This window comes from Capsicum annuum, chromosome 8 (genome assembly GCF_002878395.1).
Source record: "Capsicum annuum cultivar UCD-10X-F1 chromosome 8, UCD10Xv1.1, whole genome shotgun sequence".
NCBI classification, from domain to species: domain Eukaryota; kingdom Viridiplantae; phylum Streptophyta; class Magnoliopsida; order Solanales; family Solanaceae; genus Capsicum; species Capsicum annuum.
The window spans coordinates 145,706,406-145,731,551 of NC_061118.1; the positions used below are offsets into that span (position 1 = coordinate 145,706,406).

The 25,146-nt window shown below is 34.4% G+C and overlaps 1 protein-coding gene across 1 annotated transcript; it reads right to left on the reverse strand.

The window, feature by feature from the left end:
- Positions 1-461: 461 nt before the first annotated feature.
- On the reverse strand, positions 462-14,121 carry LOC107839216 (ferric reduction oxidase 2). The gene is made up of 8 exons (XM_016682619.2): positions 13,786-14,121; positions 13,123-13,234; positions 12,822-13,004; positions 11,742-11,976; positions 2,130-2,457; positions 1,799-2,042; positions 943-1,646; positions 462-866 (listed from the first exon to the last, which is right to left on the reverse strand). The coding sequence occupies exons 1-8, from the start codon at positions 13,976-13,978 to the stop codon at positions 727-729; spliced, it is 2,139 nt and encodes a 712-aa protein (XP_016538105.2). The 5' UTR covers positions 13,979-14,121; the 3' UTR covers positions 462-726.
- Positions 14,122-25,146: the final 11,025 nt, after the last annotated feature.

Consider the following 25,146-nt stretch of genomic DNA (forward strand, 5'->3'; position numbering starts at 1 on the left):
GTGTTGGTGATTGTAATGAAAAGGGGGACTCTTGTATGTAGAGATTTTTGATCTTCTGAAAGAGAGGATCAAGAAGATTTTGTGCATTTCATCTCGTGGAGAAATAAAGCTGAACATTTATGCTTCCGAATTCTTTAACCCATACTGATTCTTCTTATAGTAATATTATATAGTAAGCTTTGTATCTCTATGGTACTGGGGACTATACAGGTACTTTCTGAAGATATATTAAGCTTTGCCTGTTCAAAATTGTATACAAGTTATGTGTTGCGATGAACGGAGCCCCACCCCAAGGCATGCCACATAATGATATTACAGGAGTCGGAGATGGGATTTATATGGACGATAAATTTATGAAACTGGGAAGTTTCAGACCCTGTCTAAGTTAAGAGTTATAGCAACTTGGAGTTTTAGTTTGGTTTATCCATCAATAAAAAGTTGGGTATGAGATTGTCATAGTGTAGCTTCTCAAACAAATACGGTTTCCATTCAAATCCCATGAACCTTATTTCCTCTTCCAAATACTCTACTTACAATATCTTACATAAGATATTCAACAAAAAGTAATGTAATCTTGGGCAACCATACCCATAATACCTATTTTAAACACGCGTATAGATCCAACCAAGAAGACTGGAACATACTAGAGGGCATAATATCTACATAGATACTGATGCATTCTTATAGGTCCTTTTAAGCTAACTCGGAATTGAGGCGGCCAGTAAATCACCAGGTGAAGCTGATGGATTCAAACTGCAGATTTTTAACCAATCCAGATGAGCAAATGGCTGCTACGTCGTGCCTCAAGGTCTTCGGTCCAGAGGCACGTACTCCAACACTTGATCCTTTAACTTCTTGCAATATTCCTGCAAGAGAATTTCAGTTAGTTTGGAAACAAAGTTTTACTTAATAGTTTTGTCTATGCAAAGATATAGTAATTACTCTTGAGATCAGGTCTTTGGCCATAATGTGTCTTGATTGATTTGTGTAGTGATTGTTGAGGAAGACTTTCTAGCTCTTGATCAGCATAGGCTAATAATGAGTTTATAGATTTTCCTGAATCTGCCATGTCCTGAATCTGCTTTGTTTCTCTAGCACTTCTCTTCTTGTTCCAAAGGAATGCTGCACTTGCTGCAATTCCTATAGCAGCTGCTATAAACAACATGTTGAACAAAGCCCTTTTGTGGTATGGGAACACCTTGTTAGTACCATGGTCCATAGGGTACACATAGTATTGGTAAAGAAGCCCCACAAATAGAAGGTACAGAGCAAAAGAAGAAGATATAATAGCAGCAAGCCAAAGCCAGTTGTTCTGGCCTAAAATAGGGGTTATGGGTGCATCAGAATGGTCAGGTTTGAACCAAATGGTCCGAAGGGGTTCAGTTTTTTCTGGTGCTGGCTCATTCTCTCTGGTTATATAAGCCTCAATGTGTAGGTCAAGATCAGACGAACATCCTGATGGAGTACCTATTAGAGGAAGAAGTAGGTCTAACATGGAAAGTTGTGAAGTGTTCCTGAACACAGTAACTAATAGAATCTTGGGAGTTTTGCATTTCAGTGTTGAGCTCATATAAATCAGCTCTCTGATGATTGAAATGAATGGAGTTATTCCACTTCCTCCACTGATCAACACCAATGTATCATGCCTGTCATTGAAATTGACCACCCCATTACAAAGTATTCATAGGGAATTAAGTTGGCGTGGAAGAGTTGGAAGTCTCTATACGTGGTCGTAAGAGCAGTATGACTAACATGTTTTCACAAGTTAAAATACATCGATACTGTAAATATCTCTAACCTGAGGAAATGAGTGGAAGCAGGTCCATAGGGTCCTTCAACAGAAACATCAAGACGATCAACAGGAGAAGGCAAGGAGATGACATCGTAAAGCTTCTTAGTCCAATTTCCTTCACATTTGATGACAACACTAATTGTATCTGATTCTAAGTTACTGTTTGAAGTTACAGTGAATGGATGCCACTGCAGCTTTGATATGGTTGGCACATTTAGGAACATAACGCTTGTCGGAGAGTACTCCAGACCTACAAATTAGAACAAGTAACCGGCCATGAAAAGTGAGATTAGTAACCTAAAAACTAAAAGACGGAATTGTAGCTAGGGCGACTAACCTGATATTTTGGAGAAGTTGAGTTCAACAGTCTCACAAGCCAAAACTCTGGCTGAAATCAAGCGTACTTTTCGTTTGGATTGCAAGAACCTCAAGTATCGATCAATCAAGAAGAGGAAGAAACCGGGAAGCATAATGCAGGCATAGAACATTCCAGTGTGGAGTAGGAAGAAAGCCATGAATAGAATGTAGAGGTAGTGAGTATAGAAGAAGAGTTCAAACATTCTTCTTCTTATTGCTGGAAATGTTGTTGCCCACAATATTAATCCAACCAGTAAACCAAGTTCTCCAGGTACATTTGATATGTAATGTGGATCCCATCTTAGCATCTGCATCAAACCAAGACTAGTAAATAAGATATGATCAAGGTGATCAATTAAATAAATTAGAAGAATTAACCTTGTTAAGATGCAAAGAGTTAGCTAGTTTATATACTTTACTGTTCCATTGCAGTTAGTTGAAAGTAGTTAGTTGTTAGTTGGCTAGTGGCAGTAGTTAGTTAGCTAGTGGCAGATCAAGTTGTTGATGAGTCAGCTCAAGTTGTTAGAGAGTTAGTTAGGAAGATTCTAGAAGGTCATGTGAGTGAGTCTATAAATATTTCATCTAATGATCTCATTGTAACTAACTCCATTCAATAAAATTTCTATTCTCTGTACATCTTCTCAAGCAATACTCTAATCATGTAGAGTTGTGTGAGATTTGAGAGGTGTTTTACTGCATTTTTAACATGGTATCAGAGCCACGATTATGGAGATTTAGAGGAAAGCATTGACCGTATTGATATACCCATTGTTACAGTTTTTTAGTTGTTGTTCAGTGAACTGAAAAGAGCGTTTAGATTTCTGTCTTGAGAAGCTGTAAAATTCGAGTTATTTTTCTCTTTTGTTTGAGTTCCTGCGTGAAATCCAAAAGGATTTAGAAGAATTTTGCCTTGAAAGAGTTGAGATTTCAAGGTATTCTGAGGAATTCCAATGTGAAGTGGCGTTTTTTTTCTGAAAAGCAACAATGGCACCAAAGATTGATCCTAGTGATCCTCTGTTCTTAGGAGCTTCAGATGTGGCTGGAGTTGTGTTGATCCCAATTAAACTGGTTGGCTCGGAGAACTATGGAATCTGGAGTAAATCAATGAAGATTGCATTGTTGGGAAAGAGAAAGTATGGTTTTGTGACTTGAACATGCAACAAAGATGCATATAGAGAGGAATTACATGAGCAGTGGGAGACCTGCAATGCAATCATGGTTGATGAGTTCAGCCAGTGCTGAATTGTTGAGTGGTATTGTATATGCGACAAATGCATCTGAAGTATGGGACGATCTCAATGAAAGGTTTGATAAAGTGAACCGTATGAGGCTTTACCAGTTGCACAAAGAGATCAACAATCTTCATCAGGAACTGATTCAGTTTCTGCATATTTTACTAAGCTGAAGAACTTATGGAGAGAGTATGATGCTGTGGTTCCAGCTCCATCATGTAATTGCCTCAAGTCTAAAGAGTATGCAGATCATCTATACCAATTAAGATTGATCCAGTTCCTAAGTGGACTGAATAATTCTTATGATCAAGCCAAGAGACAGATCCTAATGAAGGGAGTTACACCTACCTTAAACCAAGCATATGCAACAATAGTGGAAGATGAGATTTAACAGCTTGCTTGTGTTGCAACTATGAGTGATAAGGCTGAACCTATAGCTATGCAAGTACATAAGAATGTTGCAGTTACTGGTCATGGAAGTCAAGGTTTCAAGGGGAAGAAGTGTGACTATTGCAATCGTACTGGACACACAAGAGAAACCTGTTATAAGTTGATAGGGTATCCTTCTGATTGGAAGTATAAAAGGAAGGGAGATTTCAATGGTAACTTTAGAGGACCATATCAATCCTTTCATAACAATCAATCTTATGGAAGGTATGGTGGACATCAAATTGCAGGTTAGCCTACCAATTCTTTTTCAGCTCACAATGTCACTGGAAATCAGTCAAATAAAGGATCAAGTTCAGGAGCTTAATCTAATAGCCAAGGAAGTAAAGACATCAATAGTGCTGTGATGGCAAAAGGATATGGTTTCTCAGAGAAGTAGTACAAGCAGATAATAGCGTTGCTGAAAAAAGACATACTGAATTCTAAGCAAGCTGATATGTCAGGTATAGTTACTTGCTTATCATCGCATGTTAACTCATATGAGTGGGTAGTAGACTCTGGTGCAACACACCATGTTGCATCACATAAAGACATGTTTTCACACTGCCATAAAATAGTACAAACAGAGAGAGATAAGGTGAATCTACCTACTGGAGATAAGGCAGATATATCACATGTTGGGGAAGCACAAGTACTTAGGGATTAAGTTGTGAGATATGTGTTATTTGTCCCTGACTTCAAGCTTAACTTGTCGTCGGTATCCAAGATGACCAAACAACTTTCATATTTTATTTTATTCTATCCTGATTTTTGCGTATTTTAGGACCTTCACAGTGGCAAGGTAAAGGGGATTGATAAGGAGAAGGGAGGATTGTACATCCTAACAAATGTCTGTAGACTGGAAGGTAATGATAATCAAAAGATAGCTGCAAAGGTGGATATGCAAGACTGCAGTCTATGGCACAAAAGGCTTGGGCATCCCTCTTCTCAAGCATTGAGATCCCTCAGTTTATTAAGACACAACACAGACTTAGAACTATTAAATAAGTGTCATGTATGTTCATTAGCTAAGCAAACTAGACTAGCATTTCCTAGCAGTGATTCTAGAGCTGCAAAGTGTTTTGATGTTGTCCTCATGGATCTTTGGGGACCTTATAAAGTTCCAACATTTGATAAGAAATACTATTTCTTAACTGTTATAGATGATCATAGCAGATATACTTGGATTCATTTGTTGCAATTGAAGTCTGAATGCATTGTGGCTATTAAAAACTTCTTGAATATGATTCAGAATCAGTTTGGTGCTCAGATAAAAGTTCTTAGATCAGATAATGGAAGAGAATTTCTTAATTCTCAGTGTAATGGCTTGTTTCAGTCTCTGGGAATACTACATCAAAGTAGTTGTCCTTATACACCACAACAGAATGGTGTATTTAAAAGGAAACATAGGCAAATATTAAATGTAGCAAGAGCAATTAGATTTGAATCTCAAATGCCTATTAGATACTGGGGATTAAATGTGAAAGCTGCAGTATATTTCATTAATAGATTGCCTTCTTCATCTATTGGTGGTAAGAGTCCTTATGAACTAATGTTTAGTAAAGTTCGATCTTTGACACACTTGAGGATTATTGGTTGCAAGTGTTATGCTTCAATGGTTCCAAAAGGTGATAAATTTTCAGAGAGAGCAATAACTGCAGTACTGATGGGATATTCAGCCTCCCAAAAGGGATATTTGTTGATGGATGTTCTTAGTAACAAGATATTTGTTACTAGGGATGTTGTGTTCCAAGAAGACTCTTTTCCTTTTGCAAACAGAACAAATTCAGACTCACCTGCAGATTATCTCAAGCTAAGTGCTATTACTGAGTCACATATAGATGTATGTGCAAATTTCTTTGAGACATCGAATTTTTTTGAATAAGTTTACCAGATATCAGTGAGCTTCCTACAGAGACTACAACTAGTACATCAGTGGAGGATCTTCCTACTTTATTAGATGCTAGTGCATCATCCTCATCACTTACAAAAGTGGCTCCTAGAAGATCATCTAGAGTATCTAAGCAACCTGCTTGGATGATGGATTACACCTCACCGGGAAGAAGGAAGGAAACTAGATACCCCCTAACAAACTATTTGTCATATGCTAGTACCACTCCTAGTTATCAATGTTTTGTATCTAACCTTTCAGTCTTAGTTGAACCTCAATCTTGCACTCCAGTTGTTCAAGATGAGTGATGGATTGAAGCTATGAAGCAAGAAGTCAAGGCTCTTGAAGATAACTATACTTGGAAAGTTGTTGATGTACCTCAGTGAAAAAACATCATAGGATCAAGATGGGTGTATAAAATTAAATACAAGGCTAATAGTGGAGTTAAAAGGTTCAAAGGCAAGGCTGGTGGCTAAGTGTTATAGTCAATAGGAGGGATTGGATTACCATGATACTTTTTCTCCAGTTGCAAAGATGGTTACTGTTAGGTGTGTCATTACATTGGTAGTCTCCAAGGGATGGTGCATGTACCAGATGGATGTCTATAATGCATTTCTACAGGGTGATTTAGATGAAGATATCTATATGGAGATGCCAGATGGTTTCAAGGTAGCTGGACAACACAAGGTCTGCAAATTAATTAAGTCATTGTATGGGCTTAAGCAAGCCTCAAGACAATGGAACATCAAACTTACTGCAGCGCTGCTTCATGCAGGCTTTACTCAGAGTTCTTCTGATTATTCACTCTTCACCTGGAAGAGGGTTGAGGGGATGGTTGTGATACTAGTATATGTAGATGATCTTCTCATTACTGGTGATAATGTTGATATGATCAATGATGCAAAGACAATACTACACCAATAATTCAAGCTCAAGAATTTAGGGGAGCTCAAGTATTTTTTGGGTATTGAAGTGTTAAGATCCACAAATGGTGTCATCTTGAACCAAAGAAAGTATATATTGGAGCTGATTGCAGACACAGGACTTGCTGGTGCAAAACCAGCTCCTACCCTACTGGAAACTAATGTTAAATTGACTTTAGTTGAGGTGGACAAGGCAACAGGTGTCACTGGAGACATTATTCTCAAGGATGTCATTTCTTACCAAAGGTTGATTGGGAAACTGATGTATGCCACTATAACTAGGTCATGTATTAGTTATACTGTGCAAACTTTGAGTCAGTTCATGCAACATCCTAAGAGATCACATATGGAAGTAGCAAACAGGATAATAAGATACTTAAAAGGAACTGTAGGTCAAGGTATCTGGCTCAAAGCTCAACCCACTGCAGAGTTGATATGTTGGTGTGATTCTGATTGGGCTGCTTGTCCAAGCACAAGGAGGTCCATTACTGGTTATATGGTTCATTTTGGTGACTCATTAATATCCTGGAAATCAAAGAAACAGTAGACTGTCTCCACGAGTTCAGCTGAAGCAGAATACAGAGGCATGGCTTCAGCTTTGGTAGAAATCACTTGGTTAGAAGGCTTATTTTCAGCATTGGGAGTGCCTATTAGAAAGCCAATTACAATATTTAGTGATAGCAAGTCTTCTATTCAACTTGCAGCTAATCCCATTTATCACGAAAGGACAAAACATATTGAGATCGATTGCCACTTCATCAGAGACAAGATCAAAGGAGGGTTGGTGCAACCTATGTATGTTCTAACAAATCATCAAATTGCAAATATTCTTACTAAAAGTTTAAGTCAAGACCAACATCTACACCTCCTAGGCAAGCTTGGTGTGCTCAACATTTTGCACCCTGCAGCTTGAGGGGGCGTGTTAAGATGCAAAGAGTTAGCTGGTTTATAGACTTTACTGTTCCATTGCAGTTAGTTGAAAGTAGTTAGTTGTTAGTTGGCTAGTGGCAGTAGTTAGTTAGCTAGTGGCAGATCAAGTTGTTGATGAGTCAGCTCAAGTTGTTAAAGAGTTAGTTGGGAAGATTCTAGAAGGTCATGTGAGGATCATGTGAGTGAGTCTATAAATATCTCATCTAATGATCTCATTGTAACTAACTCCATTCAATAAAATTTCTGTTCTCTGTAAATCTTCTCAAGCAATACTCTAATCATGTGGAGTTGTGTGAGATTTAAGAGGTGTTTTACTTTATTTTTAACAAACCTAAATATCTGCCAACTGATAATGTGTATATATGTGTGTAATTAGTGTATGATCCATGTACACCGCTGGAAATAGTAGACAAATGAAGGAACAATCACATAACACGACAGCTAATCTTTACTAAACTACATAAAATCCCTATCCGTTTTATTAATTACCTAAATTCCTTTTTTTTTTTTTTTTAAATATCCGGATACATCCACAAACCCATAAATTTTTGGATACATAATTTTGGTTATGTATCTTCCTTTGATCTAGTTAATGTATTATGTATCTAGACCAAATAGTTTAAAAAATGGATGTATCTCAGTAATCAAAATTATGTATCTCAACTTCAGAATTATGCATTCGGATATTAATTATATATCTGAATAAAAATGGAGTAATTAATTGTTACATTCTTAATTAAGTTCTAAGTGATGCGTCTCAACTTCAAAATTATGCATCCGGATGTTAATTATATATCCGAAAATTGCATAATAAGATATTATTTGTAATAGCAAAAAGTAAGAAATGAGAGTAATTAGGAATAAACTTATTGAGATTTATGTAAGTTTTTAGTGTTTTACAATAATGAATTCAGACGGCTATTTATGTATATTTTCCAAAACAGCTACAAGTCTACAACCAGCGAAGTTATAATCAGTTTTCTTAAAAAATTATATACTACAGTAGTATGTATTATTATATATAATCAAATATTTATCTTTCAAATATCGAAGTTATAAGCAGTTTTATTAAAAAATTATATACTAGTATATATTATTATTATATATAATCAAATATTTATTTTTCAAATATCCTTAATAAAATTTTTGATTTCGACAAAGCAGGAGGTTATTTTGATATGATCCCATCCCATCATGCATGCATGAATAATTATGATTGGAGGGGAATCTCTCTCTCTCTATATGTATTATAATATGATTACATCATTTAGGCGTCATGTTGGCGTGAGTGGCTGGCCCTCTTCTAGTCTAAATGTTTTAGATAGATGACCAAATGTGTGTCACCTTTGAATCATAAAATCATCCTAGCTATTTCTTGATATTCACTTTTTAATGGGGTCCCAAGTTAAAGTGGAGGATAGGATATTCTATAAATTAGAAAACACCAAACAGTATGGGGCGTCTTCACAAGTTCAAACAAATCAATCTTGATTCATATATGTGGTCCAAAATCCAAATTGCACTCACTGATTGTTGTGTTGTGTCACTCTCATGCCTAATGGCTTTTCCACCTTTTTCTTCCTTTTTGAAATTTCCAATCAAACTTTCCAACTCCAGTGGAAGAACTTTAATTTAGTCTTAAGACAAAGAATTACCCCACATTTAACTGTTTCACCAAACTTCCATTCCTTTTATATTATCTTATTGTGTTAGTTAATCAACCATGTGTTTGTCTTTCATTATAAGTTGGTAACAAATTGAAATACTTGCTACCTATTGTACTAGGTTATATATCTAACTGCGTTGATATAAAGTAAAGTATTTATGTCTCGATCAAATTTAGAGAGAGACTTGTTAATATAGTACGAAAAATGATATACTATATTTTTTTATATTTGCAAGAAAAACGAGACAGTGAGAATTGAACTTACACGTTGATATTATTAAGACTAAAGTCTTCATATGAGTTTGCTTATTGAAAAAAAAGAAGAAGAAGAGGTTATATGGAAATTAAAAAAGAAATCTAATCATTTCTTTTGTCAAAAAAGCAGTAATGCATGTAGAGACGGATTTGCCTTTTGTTATAAGAAGACTAAAAAGTTGTTTCACTAAAGAAAGGATGAGAAATATAATGATGAAATCTTCTGTATATCCACATTATTATACTTTTGATTGCTCCTCTCATAATGCGACAACTTAGATAACATAATGACCTTAGTGTATATATATATATATATATATATATATAATTTTGCCTTTTATGAATTTGAACCTTAATCTTTGAAATTCATGAGCGTTAGGTAAGAGCAAGACAGGTCCAATTATTACCAAATATACATTTACAATATGAGTCTAATAATTATTCTATACGACCTTAGACTAGGCATTCATATTTTTTGGATAATCTACTAAAAGTAAAAAAACTTTAATTTTGAGTAATTCAATGAAGGACCCCAACCACCCTCCAAAAAAGGTCAATAGTTATTCGATTTACATCAAAGAATAATATTTGTTATATTTTTATAAATATTTCAAATATTTTTTTCTTGATAATATTAAAGCTCGAAGGTAACTTAAATCAACTAAAATATTTTTTTCTTGGTAATATTAAAGCTCGAAAGTAACTAAAATCAACCATTAACGGAAAACTTTTCATTTTAAAAAAATATTTTTACCATCATCGGTTAATGTTTATCATGGAGATTTATTGCAATTACCTAATAATTAGTAACCAAATTATATAAAAAATTTCTCCTCTGTCATTGCGTAAACTTAAACTTTATTAATAGATGAATTTTTTTGTTCGTTGATAATAATCATCATCCACATGTGGCTTTGTGGTTCTTATTATTTTTCACTCATAAAATCGTAATTTTAGATATGTAGGCCACCAAAGTAAATAATGTTGCTTAATTTTGACCTATGGTGATGTTTAATTTGAGACCTTAGTGAGCTTAGTATTCACACTTTCTTTTTAGTGTGGGCACTAAAACCTAAAAACATGTCATTATTGAGTTGCAAACTAAGAAAACTTAAATGTGTAATTATCATCTTTTTATTTACTGTATAAGTTAAGTTTCAAAAGTATCATTAGTGATTTATCTTCTTTTTGACGTTCTCTAGAATCTTAATTTGATTAAGCCAAGTAGTTTCTTGTACATTAAGGGTTTGTTTGGTCGGGAAACAAATTATCTCGGGATTGCTATCCCACTTTTAATGTGGGATAAAAATAATATTGTGATCCTGAAATTAGTTATTATTCGAGATAAGTTATTCTGTAATTTTATTCCAACCAAACATCAGATGAACTCATCTTAAAATTTATCTCAAACGAGCCCTAATTTATGCAGTATCTCCCAAAACTTTCTTTTTTCTTAATTCATCTACTAATTGATGCGTTTCCGCAATAATTATTTACACATCAAAATCTTGAAAAACCCAACCTCAACCACCTCCACCCTCCCAAAATACATCTAGAAACTTCACAATTTTAGTGCACTTAATACTAAGAAATTAAGTCATCATCATTAGAATGACATTAATTTCTGATGGACGTCCTGTTAAAATCATCATTAATACGTGGATCACAATTGAAAATCTCATTTCAGTTAGTGTCAGCATTTTAAAAAGTATTCATATAGTGTATATGACATTAAGGTTGCTACTGAAAATCTCAATTCATATAGAGTGTCAGTGTTTTAGAAAACATTCTTGACACGTGCATGCAACTTTTTATGTTTATGTTAGTGGAAATTTCGTAATTATAATGCATTTGGTATATAGTTGTATACGACAAATTATGGTTAATTAATCTAAAAATTACACAAACCCATAACTTAAGTTTCACTTATTACAAAAAAACTTATCTCTCCAAACATATTACAAAATCTCATTTTTCTCTAAAAATACATATACATAGTTTTTTATGTATATGTCGGCTCTGTTATGTATATGAATCGGCTTTATTATGTATATGAATTGGTCTTGTCATACTTGTTATGTATATGTCGGCCTTGTCATATACAAAAGTTTTTATGTATATATTGACCTTGTTATGTATATAAATCGGGAGAGAGAGTAAAGTAATTAAGAAAGTGAGAGATAGTGTAAATAATTCTAGTAAGGTTGGAATTTATATTATTTTTACTTAATTAATTGATGAGGTATAAAGGAAAATGAATTATTATTACCTCATGTAATCTCCCAGAGACAGTCCAAAAGAGAATAAAAAGAAGACCATGAATAGTGAAGAGGGTCATAGCCATGTGTCCCAACCATATATGATATTTGATGCTACCTTCTGAAGTTAGCCCCAAAAGAGGCAAAATTGAGGACCCTCTACTCACTGGATAAAATAAAAATGTTAGACATATATTCCCTGTTAGTCCTATCACCAATGCCAACCGATCTATTCTTGCCTGCCACCTGCAAAATCTCCACCACAACAAAAAAAAAAGTTATAAACCCCTCACTAATATATTACAATAAATAAGACATAAAAAAAAAGTGAAAGAAAATAAAATAAGAATTAGATTCTAGTATACATGCTACTCTTTGAGTCTTGACTGCTCACATATTCATGAATATAATAGTGAACTATATGCTATTCTTGAATATTCAAGTATTCCTGAATATAATAGTGAATCATATGCTACTCTTCATGAGTCTTGACTACTCAAGTTAGGTGAATATAATAGTGAACCATATGCTACCCTTTAAGTCTTGACTACTCAAGTTTCGTGAATATTATATATAACCATATGCTACTGTTGACTACTCAAGTATTCGTAAATATAGTAGTGAACCATATGCAATTCTTGAGTACTCAAGTATTCGTGAATATAATAGAACCATATGCTATACTCTTGGCTGATCAAATATTCATGAATATAATAGCGAACCACCATAATTCCATTCAATTATTGTCGCTCTCTTCAATCTCAAATATTAGTCGTTAATTCGACAAATTGAATTTATTCCAAAATATTTGACATTTTAGAAAAGCAAGAATCAGCTGTACTTCTCTCTAAATTAAATTCATCCCAATGCTCTAATTACTGAGGTATAAAATTAGGCGAGACATTATTAAACACCATTATTACGATTAAGGATATATATTGTACATCTTTGTAAAAATGTGCAAAATTTTAAACGATAGATAAAATAAATCAAAATTATTATAATGAATGACAAGCAATAGTGTCCAATAGTACTGTTATTCTTCCTAATTTGAGAAAGAGTGTTTATGAAATTAGGAGGTTTTAACTTACACTTCAACTCCTTTGGTTGCTGCATAAGTGGTAATGGTACTATAGTGAAAATACACAAATGCAGAAAAATACCAAACACATAGAATAATGAACATGGCTAGAAAAAAGAGTTCTATCCATGTCACTATCCCTAATGGTTTGATTATTTTTGGCTTCTTCAATATCTTCAACCAATCCTTATTGCTGAAATAAAACAACAATAACAGCAACAAGAAAAACAATCAATACATGATGATCACAAAAAAGGAAAAAATTCTATCAAAAAAAAAAAAGAAAAAAAATTAAACATTATTGTCTATACCAGCATGATGATGAAGTGACAATATCACTCTTTTTCTTTTCTAGGTGGACATAAAAGCAGCCCAAAACAGCTATGAATAAGATTGGTAATGTGAAGTTCATCATAATGGGACCTGTAGAATGACACCAAGAATCAAATCTATAATTTTTTATTTCCAAGTAGTCAACATATAAAAGAAAACAAAAGGAAGCCCCACTTTCGTGTTCATATTATTTTTTGTATCGTATCACTAAATATAATTTTATTGAAGGTTCTCTAAAGGCAAGGATGAATTATGTGCTGAAACAATTATAGACACATCTAAATTCAATAATTTTAACTAGGACCTTGCATATATATGTATTAAAAGATTCACTGAATTAGTACAAATAGTAATAGTATAGTTGAACGTACCCATTATATCAAATGAATTGTAGTATATATGTATAATTTTAATAAAATTCGATGACATTTGTCCAATGGAGGTCCCAAAATATCCTTCGTTGGAAAAACTTTTGACAGGACAATTTCGAATAGCCTCCCTCGAAAATTTCCATCAGAAATTTGCGTGTTTTTAGTAGTATAATTCCAAAACTTCAACTTATAACATTCAAATTCTAAATCCGCTTTTGCAAGAAGGAGGAAGAAATGGACAAAAACAAATGGCAGAGCTAATTTAAATACCTTGGATATCAAAGAATGTGGAGTTGGTAGAAGCAACAAGAACAGGAACCCATTTTTGATAATATGTGAAGGTTGGCATAATCACCCACATCATCAAATTCCCAAGAAATACTGTAAGTGCTAGAGCTAATATTGCTCCTTGTACCATCCTAATTTTTCCATCACAAAATAATGATTTCTTATACACCTCCATTTTTCTTGTAACAAATTAGCCTTTGTTGAGTGGGTATAGTAGTGAACTTGTTATAGCAAAGGAGTTGTTTTGCAAATTTGTGTGCTATAAATAAGCAAAGTTTGTATAGGATGCTGACTTGACAAGATTATTGCACCTCTAAATGGTCTAGTGATCTTGTCTTTCTAGGGCCCCATTTTACATATGTTTTTTTGCTTTTATTATTTTTTCACCTAACTTTCTAGTAGTAATTATTTTTTTTTAATCTTTCTCGGGTTCGCGTTTTGAGTGTGAAAGAATCTTTGGTAGGGAACGCTACCTCTTGAATGGGACTTATTCGGCGCGAATTCGAATTAGTCGGACTCTAATGAAGATTTCGAACACCAAATGGGAAACCAAAATAAATAAATATTTTTTTTACCTTAGACCATCAGGATAAAGAAATGTAATTTTAAGCTCTTCTTTTAAGTTTGTTGAAACTTTGCCTTTAAATTGAGTTTTTTAACTAGATATTCGGGTATTTGAGTGATATAAATTGTTTGTATGAAGAATTTTTTTTTTTTGGTACTATCAGGTTATAGGTAAGTTTTTAGAATGAGTAATTTCTAATCCTGACAGTTTATCTGCTATAACAAGTAAAGGTGATGGTGTAAAAATTTCTTACGTTGATTATGTGTATAACTTAATTTATTTAGCTTTAATTACCATTCAGGTCATCTAACTGAAATAGCCATGGCAAACTAATTATGGCATATATATCATTTTAGTTTGACACTATATCTAACTCAGCTAGACAATGAGTAATATTTAACTATTGCTTTTGTAAATATATACTCGCTCCGTCCCAAATTACCCGTCCCAAATTGAGATGACATATTGATTAAGAAAAATAATTAATAACATTTATAGTTTACCATAGTACCCCTATTAAATGATATTTACATTTTAATTTAAAGAAAAAATAATTAATACAAAGAGTAAAACCTAAAAAAAAAAAATAATTTTTCTCTTCTTCATTATTTTGTTGGTTTTCTCCATGACAAAAAGGAGAAAGTATCAAATTAAGCACACAATTAAAAGCAACCCATTCTTTTTTTTTTTTTTTTTAATCTTTTGGCTTTTATTTTGTGCCATGAATCTTGGGGTAGTTGCCTTAGATTTTCTCTCTTTTGCTTATTATTTAATTTGGGAATGGAGAGTAGGTGTGGAAGTATCATGCATGAAATAAGTAGAAATGAAGAAATACTATATATACGCATATACATATAAAGTGAACGGGTGGCATTATCCTCCTTTTAAGTAATAAAAAAGAACACAATACAAAAAAGATGTGCTGGATTAATGTAAATCTTTTTTGTTTCATTTTTTCTATCTCGTTCACTTTTAACACCTTCACGCACCATTTTTTCATGCCTAAAATCAAACGACGCATCTGAAAGTCGACGCGTATGACCAAATCATCTCAAGCAACCCCTCATTTTTAATCCTCAACTATACACAAGTTTCATTATGTGAGGAATTCAGTAATTTTTACACTTGTCTGATAGAGTCCATATAATTCTACGTTTACCCATCAAGTATTTTAGTTTCATGATTGTAGTTGGCCCTTGTTTGGTAAGAACTGAAGTTGCACTGTGTTTTAGTTGGAAGTGTGTAGAGGCCTCTAATTCTGTTGGCAAGTCATTTGCAATCAAAAAAGATTTGGATTCACTTGTCCTACCACTGAAGACAATATGATAAATTTTCTTCAAGTAACAAAGAATAATGATTTGTCTTGTTATTTCATAATGATGACCAACTAGCTAGCTAAGGGGAAGTATGAAGATCACTAATTCACAGTATATGGGCAAAAAGAAAAATCAACTATTTCTTCAAAAACAAAAAGAAATAATTAGACTTTACTTCACAAGCTTCATTTTCTCTCTTTCTGACTCTTCACCTGATTATAGTCTCTTGTTACCATCACATCTTATTACATCTACATCAAACTTCCTCTGTTCATTTTCAACCTATATTCATTTGACAAACTTTCAAAAACATCCAACTATAACCACGTTCTTGCTTCAATTTTAATATCTTTGTCATCACATAAATGGCACCATTAGAAGCTCAATATATGCTCTCTCCAATACCAAAATAATAGAAATTAATTATTTTTTTCAAAAATATACTCTTTTTGGTCAGAGATGACTACCATTCGATATCCAATATACTTTCTAAGATTGCCGATGTATCGTTTATTTGGAATGCTCCTTTTTTCCTTTGCAAAATTCTCAAAAAGAAATAATCTAGTGAAAAAATATAGATCTTTTATATTCAGAATAAGGGAACATCTATTCCAATTTTATAGGAGCATTTGAAAAATAACTCAACCAGCATGTCATCATGATTCAAGAAGAAACTCATATCACAACTGATGGACTCAAGATGAATAAATAAAGTCAAAGTTACATAAATCCCAATCATTTTAAAGCTACTTACTTTTTATTTTAATTATTTTAAAATCACGAAAATTCTCTGATTTAGTCCACACGGATTCATCACATTCTTTCAAATGCATCACTTAACTTTACACTTATACATCACATTATTTTACATGGATACATTATATTTTTTTTTTTAGATACATTACTTAATTTTATACGGATACAATACATTCTTCCGGATACGTCACTTAATCGCGAATATACCCGACCTTTTAAAGTAGAATCAGAAATTTCTGTAATTATTTAAAAGAGTCGAAATTTTAAGTAGTTATGATAAATTAAGTAATGGTATGCCGTAGTTTTTCCATAAATAAAACTTGGTGATCGAATAGAACCTAGGAAGAGTTAGTACATCATGCCGCATCCTCATTGGTCCACAAAAGTTGTATTTTCTTGGACTGGGTTGGGCTACTTGGTGTACAGAGGCGGAGCCAACCCTCTTTAGGGGTTCGTCCGAACCCCTTTAATGGAAAAATATACTATTTATACATGATTAAAATTATTTTTCATGTGGTTATAGTAGGTGTTGAACCCCTCTTTGACTTAATTTCCTTTGAATATTGAACCCCCTTACTTGAAATCCTGACTCCGACTCTGATGGTGTACATGACAATTCAAACAATAAAACTACAACTCTACAAGCTGTGTACATGAGAGTACATAGCCACATACATATATACAATAAAACAAAGGTACACCCATAGGAATACAGTCAGACATGAATACAAGCAACAAAGGTACATCCGTAACCGAAAAAATAATACATATATGGTACAATCCAGCAAAATACAGATATATAGAGTTGCTAACAATCCTCCTTCGAAATACAGAAATACAAGAACACAATCAAAACCTTATTTTATGGGGAGGGAGATAGGACATAGAGTTTTTTTAAATGTTTGTTTTTTTGAATTTTCGTAGACCTATTATTTTATTTTTTAAATTTTAAATTGGGGGTAGGGGAAGGGTAAGGAAGGAATTACAACGTGGGGAATCGAACCTTTATCAACAGAGTGAGAGTTTGGTTAGCCAACTAAGTGAGCTATTAAGATTCTTCAATTTTCGTAGACTTGTTTTTTGAGGAAGTTAGCAAAAAGTTATGGTTCCACGTAATCGGAATTAAGTTCCTTCGTATATATATATATATATATATATATATATATATATATACTAGGAAAATTGACCTTGAGAAAATAATAAATCTCATTAAACCTAGGAGATAATATTTTTCTAATATTCAAATGTTAAAAATAAAAGTACATAATTTAATATAAAATCTTAATATGACGCAAACAAGGTTTCGTAATCCTTATTCATTTAGAATCAAATTAAGGAATATAGTTTCTTTCAAAAAACTATAAATACAACCCTATTAAAGAGGAGTGACCAGAATTTGCCTTAGGTTCTTTTTTGTTGATAATTATTGTCGAGTCGATCTGTGGTATTAATTAATGGCCAGCAGTTTACCTGAGGTTTTAGCAGAGGATATTCTAGTGAGGCTGCCCGTGAAGTCGTAGTTGCGATTTAAATGCGTTTGCAAGGAGTGGCACAAAACTATCAAGAGCCCTGATTTCATCAGAGAACACTGTAAGCATCATAAAAAGGTCACAAAATCCTGGTTTATGACCACAGCCACCCCCCTGACCCCATTACTTTGATTTCAGAGAATGGTGTACTTGAAAACCCACCCCCTGCTGAGAGGGTGAGAGGTATGACTTACGTTTTAGGTTCTGTATATGGCTTGTTTTTGCTAAAAAGAGTTGTTGATGGCAACCTTTCGTTGTCGTTGTGGAATCCTGCTCTCAGGGAGGTAAGTCACCTTCCTAATCCCAAGCTTGAGGTTCAACCATGTACTACTAATCCTCCTAGAGCGGTCTAGACCCCGTCACTAATGACTATAAGGTTGTTTGGTTTCTCTTCTTCAATGATGACGATCATATCCCTAGGATATATGCAACAGTCTATTCCTGTTCCAGGGACTCATGGAGAATGCTTCAACTTGATGACCTCTATAAGAAACACATATGTGCATCAAGCTTTAGGCAACCCCTGGGTACCGGTTATTTAAATGGGACTTATTATTACTGGCTAGTATTGGGGGGGGGGGGGGGGGAAGTGTAGTATTGTTTCATTTGACTTTCGCAGTGAGGAGTTTGGGGAGATTGAAGGGCCAGATGCCCGATACACTTTCCATTGTTCCCATTTGTTTATGATACTGCTTGACGATTCCATTGCCATAATGGCCAACGTTGGTGAATTTGAACATGAGATATGGGTAATGGTTCAGCCAGGGCTCTGGAACAAACTTTTTGCCTTGAAATGGTTCACTTAATTCTCAATGTATCAAGTCCTGGTTTCCTAGCGTTGTCATTTACGTGACTAAACGTTCTCACCTGGTCTCCGTTGATGTTAGGACTGGGGAGACTCGGCCTCTTGGATTTCGTCATCCAGGCCTGAACAAAGGCTTATGGAATAGTACCGTAGACGGCTGTTCGGTTCATATTTATAAGGAGAGTTTAGTAACAATTAAACGAGAATTGCAGCTTAACTGATCCAACATTTATACTATTATTTTGCTTTAAACAAGACATTTAACTTGTCTTGGAGTTGTTTTTGAATTTTGTTGAGTAAATTGGAGTGAATATAAGTTTTACTTGTTTTTCAAATTTTGAAATTCAACTTCGAGTAGAATTTTCAGAAACTTTATGGCCAAACACGTTCAAAATTCAAATTAGGGATCAAAAAAAATGCAAACATTTTCCATGGTCAAATGCTCCTTTAATCAAAAGGCTATATTAACTTTAGGAATTCTTATTACTTTATGTTAGAATTTTATCAATATTTGATATTTAACATTATACTATAATCAAATTAGCAAAAATATATTTTCAACTATATTTATAGAGATTCTTGAATTGACTACTAACTCAAGATTCAGATCTACAAAAATCTAATGAAAAATTAGCTATTTGAGTGCCTTTTATAAAAAATATTCCAACTAAAATGAACCAATTTGTGAACTTGTATCAGGTCATCACAACTTGCAGCTCGACCCTTCAAATCTGTTAATAAAAATGAAAACATTTTCCTTAGAAAAAATATAGCAATGGACTACTAAGTACTTAGTTCACCTAAAATGTTCAAATTCATGAAGTGTAACCAACTACAACGTTTGGTAGTATGATAAAAAGGTCAAAGAATGAAGGCTAAACAATAAGCATATATAATACCAGGTTCTCTCATAGGTTAAAGAATGAAAACAATATGTATTGTTATATTTTAAAAAGAATATTGTTCGTTTACAAAAATATCCTCGACATATTATAATTATGTATTTTCTTTGCAAAATTTTATAATTATTTTTTAGAAATAAAAAAAATTAACAATATAACTAATTATTTCCTTTGGAATTTTAAGATTTAATCATTCACTTGCAAAATTATTTTTCTTTTCGTTTTCTTTTCTTTATTTGTTCATCATTTATTTGTTGTTCCAACTTTGTGGTGTTCTTAAGTTGGAGGGAGATACTTGTAACTTTTGAATGAGACAATAGAATCATTATTAACATAAATTTGTGTTCCGTAGAGAGTTAAAGTTAAGTAGAAAAATTATTTTATTTGTAGATATTCTATTTACAAAATTAGAGCTTGTATGCAATCATGCAATTTATTTTCGAATTTTGACCATTAAGTATTTTTTTTAAGTTAATGGAGTAGTTTTTTTATGACTAAAATTATTTGGAGGGATACTATTATCTTGATAAATTGAAAGAAGCAACTCAAAAAGATTTATAAAAAAAATAAAGAAATTTGAGGGCAATTTATCTTTACACATATTTATCCATGAATTGTAATCCCACCAAATTGTGTGTATTAATTATATACCCTATAATAATTAAATAGGGTGTATAACTATCCACCATGTAGGGTGTATTAGTTATACAACCTACATTGCTCCAAAATTGCTACCAAACAATGTATTAAAATAATCCCACCATTTAATCCATGCATTATGAAAATAATCCAACGGCTACTTAAATATGTTAAGCCTCTATAATTAAAGTTTAAATTCTTCTTCTAAAGATGTGTGATTGTAGAGGTCTTAACAGGAATCTTCTTTTAATAATTTAAACACAATCAGCCACAAAAAAAGAGCAAAATCACAAGTAAATGGACTAACCCAACAGAGAGCATACTCAAGTACATGGATCACAGTAAAACTAGTGCTGTTTTCAATTTAATTCTATATGATTTATTAGTCACTAACCATTAGATGTGGGATTTCGTTAATGCATAGACACAACTCAGTTCAAAAGTAATTATACTTTTGAGGTACTTCAAGGAAATACCTAGAAATTTTCTCACAAAATAAGCAGCCACTATTGTAAATTCTATCAAAGAATATTTATTTTCCTATTAGTAAAAATAGGATGCAAGAGTGCAAGAGTTCAGGAGAGGCAAGAAGCACTTACTAGTGCACTGCGAAATATATGCTAGCTGGTGTTTCAAGTGCAAGAGTTCAGGAGAGACAAGAAGCACTTACTAGTGCTGTCACACCCCTTTTTAGGTATTCTAAAAAATGGTTATATTTTAATGTTCGAAAAGGGTTTTATTATTTAAGTGACAAGAAATGAAAATTTGTTTCGGAAAAGGATTATTTACATTTTTTGATCAGAGTCGCCACTTGGCATAATCCGGTGTGCCAAGTCACCTTTGGAGAATCCTTTTCGAAACCATTTGACTCTTAAACTGGCTTGCGAACAGAGATTCCGGCTAAGGAATTCTGTTGACCGAAGGGAAGGTGTTAGGCACCTCTCGATCCCATGGTTCAATCACGGTCGCTTGGTAGAGTGTATCGATTATTTTGGCATTACGAAATGTATAAATCACACAAAAGCACGCAAAATAATCAAAACAGTAGACAAAACGAAACAAACCAGAAATGTGAAAGTCCAGTCCAATTATACAGTCCAAAAATAAATAATGCGGAAATATGAATCTAGTCTACTCTAGACTACGCTCTATCACTTCACCCGACGCCTCGGGCCTTCACCACGAACATCTTCCAAGTGCAAGGTACTTCAGGGCATTCCCCGGTAAATAAATATATACAGATACTTCGGGGCATTCCCCGGCCAAATTAATACAATAGATGTCAATGTATAAATCAAAGCCATTCCACAAACATTTCACCATTCAACAATCACAAATCCTACATCTTGCCTACCCAACCTACCTTTGCTTAAACCAATCTGCGTATCACGATACTACCAAGTTCAATTAGCGCTCGTTTCAAGTTGAACACACAATGAAATCAACTAATCCAAATCACCAATTATATCAAATTTTAATTCTTGCCCCCCAAGTCCATTTCAACCATATTTATATTTAAACCAAATTAAACCAAAAGTCTTTAATCAATCCAAATTCACTACTTTTATCAAATTCTCAATTCCGCCCCAATTTTCATTTTTATACTAAATTTTCACAATTCATCATTTCTATTTCAACGACATTAAAAAACGAGTCAATATCAAAATAACAACCATATCACCAACCAAAACAACATGCATTCATCACCAACAAGTATCAAATAACACCCGAAGCTTAATCCAAACACCGAAGCATAGTAAGCAATAAAATAGAAGAGGAAAAGAGTAGAATTGGACCTTTCGTTAGTCGATTTCGTTGATAATAAACATTTAAGAAGGCCCGGACTTCAGAACTTGGAACAGAACCTCAATAGTGACGAATCCCAACTTCGATATCAAGGACTTTGAAACCCAAAACTGGTCGAGATAAATAGAAAACCAAATCCCGAACCAGAAACGAGAAACGATGAACCCAAAACCCAATTTTGATAATGAATCACCCAGATAGACGAACCCGAATCTACAAAAATCCAAGAGAAAACGAACACCCGCACTACTTGAACCCCGGTGAGCTAACAGTGGCCAAAAATTGACGGAAGTAGGTCATATTCTGGCAAGTCTTTGACGTCTTGATGTTTTTCCAGCTAATCAATCGAAGAACACAGTTCCGGCGACCCCCTGGCATTTTCTGATCGGATTTTGGCGCTGATTCCAGTGGGATTGATGGTGTTGGTGTGGTGGTGTTGGTTGGAGCGGGGGCAGGGAGAGGAGATGGCTACGACGATGGTGGGCTGGCCGTCGTCATTGTGGTTGAGGCGACGGCGGCGTCTCGCCGAAGAGGATAGAGACAGAGAGAGAGATCGTAGGCCGAGAAAGAGTTAGCTGACGGCGTGAAGGTCGGGGGAGAGGGGAAGAGAAGCTAGCTGGTGCTGAGCTGGCCGGCATCAGCCATGGATACCGATGGAGAGGAGAGGAGAGGTGTAGAGAGAGAAGAAAGAGAGAGAGAGGAGTTCGGCCCCTCTTTTTTTTTTTTTTGATCGTATGCTGAGGTCCCCCCTTTATTTTTATTTGTATGTATGTATATATGAGGTGAGGGTGGGTATTGGGGTAGGGTAGGTAGGGTAGGGTATGGGGCATGGGGTAGTGATGTGTTGTCCAAAATTGATAGAAGGGGTGGTTAATTTCCTTACAAAAGAATAATTGGGGATTAGGTTTGTTAGTGGGTTTGTTATTTTTGTATTTTTTATGGGATATAATCATACAGGTGAGGGCACGTGGTAAGACAGGGATAAAAATGTGTAACTTGGGTCTTCGGGAGGGACAGAATTAGGTGTCTACATCATGCCCCCTTTGAATGTAAACACGAAGTGTTTTCAGGCAAAAAAGTAGACAGCGAGACCAAATTTTGACCCGACCAGTATTCAAAGAAAGAAACAGAAGGAAGAAGGACAACCGGGTCTTGACTTAAGACATCCCTCCTACCCAAATTATGAGAGAATCATGTCACGGGTATTTCAAAGGATTGGAAGAGGTGGACTATACCGAGTTGGAGAGTCGAGTAAGGTTTCGTCGAGGTTCCGATCCGCGGCTCTGTTATTACATCAAAATGAAAATTACAAGTTAAAACATAAATGAAATTACAAAAATCCTATCTATACAGCTTCTGTTGGTTCTTGACTCAACTTTCATCACCCTATTCTTCAGGCGGGCTCCTGACTTGCAATTTCTTTCAACTTATTACTTGGCTTTAAATTGCTTCACTTTGTTGCTTGACTTTTTCGTTTCTTCACCCTATTCTCCAGGCGGGCTCCTGACTTGCTATTTCATCACTTTGTTGCTTGACTTTTCATTTTCTTCACTCTGTTCTCCCGATGGGCTCCGGACTTGCTATTTCATCACCCTGTTCTTCAGGCGGGCTCCTGAAACCCAAAATTAAAACTAGAACGAAAATTATCCCAAACAGGAATTATAGTAAAGTAGTATTTCATTTTTGAAAGCGTTGTCCCATTTTCCAGGACGGTCCTGCACTGAAAATAAATTTCCATTCTTCAGGAAGGTCCTGAACAGAAAGTAAAATCCCATTTTTTCAGGAGGGTCCTGTACATAAAGTAAAATCCCATTTTTTCAGGAGGGTCTTGAACATAAAGTAAAATCCCATTTTCTAGGAGGGTCCTGAACAGAAAGTAAAATCCCATTTTTCAGGAGGGTCCTGAGCATAAAGTAAAATCCCATTTTTCAGGAGGGTCCTGAACAGAAAGTAAAATCCTATTTTTCAGGAGGGTCCTGAACATACAGTAAAATCTCATTTTTCAGGAGTGTCCTGAACACAAAGTAAAATCCCATTTTCCAGGAGGGTCCTGAACATAAATTAAAATCTCATTTTCCAGGAGGGTCCTGAACAGAAAGTAAAATCCCATTTTTCAGGAGGGTCCTGAGCATAAAGTAAAACTCATTTTTAAGTAGGGTCCTGAACAGAAAGTAAAATCCCATTTTTAAGTAGGGTCCTGAACATAAAGTAAAATCCCATTTTCCAGGAGCGTCCTGAACAGAAAGTAAAATCACATTTTCCAGAAGGGTCCTGAACAGAAAGTAAAATCCCATTTTTCAGGAGGGTCTTGAACATAAATAAAATTCCATTTTTCAGGAGGGTCCTGAACAGAAAGTAAAATCCCATTTTTCGGGAGGGTCCTGAACATAAAGTAAAATCTCATTTTTCAGGAGGGTCCTGAACAGAAAGTAAAATCCCATTTTTTCAGGAGGGTCCTGTACATAAAGTAAAATCTCATTTTTCAGGAGGGTCCTGAATATAAAGTAAAATCCTATTTTCCAGGAGGGTCCTGAACAGAAAGTAAAATCCCATTTTTCAGGAGGGTCCTGAGCATAAAGTAAAATCCCATTTTTCAGGAGGGTCCTGAGCATAAAGTAAAATCCCATTTTTCAGGAGGGTCCTGAACATACAGTAAAATCTCATTTTTTAGGAGGGTCCTGAACATAAAGTAAAATCTCATTTTTCAGGAGGGTTCTGAACAGAAAGTAAAATCCCATTTTTCAGGAGGGTCCTGAACATAAAGTAAAATCTCACGGATGTGCATTTCCAATGGTAGTTGAATTAAGTGAAGCGAATTTGCCCCAATTTCAGCAAAGAAAATTTTTCAGTTAAAAACTTAGTGGTGGCTTGCAGCTCTTGGCTTCTCAGGTATCTGCCCCAGCACTCGTTCCTTTCATCTTTCTTCCAAATTGCTGACACCTGCCCTATCTTGCCGCATCATTGCCCCAGATCCAAATTAAGGGAAATGAGTTCTGACTCAAACAATGGGTTTCCCTTTTACCAT

What these genes read in the sequence shown, in the direction of transcription:
- LOC107839216 (XM_016682619.2), bottom strand. Translation starts at nt 13,978, where the DNA reads ATGGAGGTGTATAAGAAATCATTATTTTGTGATGGAAAAATTAGGATG. An exon ending in CACATTCTTTGATATCCAAG is followed by an intron (nt 13,235 to 13,785) that starts GTATTTAAATTA and finishes GTCATTCTACAG; the next exon opens with GTCCCATTATGATGAACTTC. An exon ending in TCTCTGGGAGATTACATGAG is followed by an intron (nt 2,458 to 11,741) that starts GTAATAATAATT and finishes GGTTTGATGCAG; the next exon opens with ATGCTAAGATGGGATCCACA.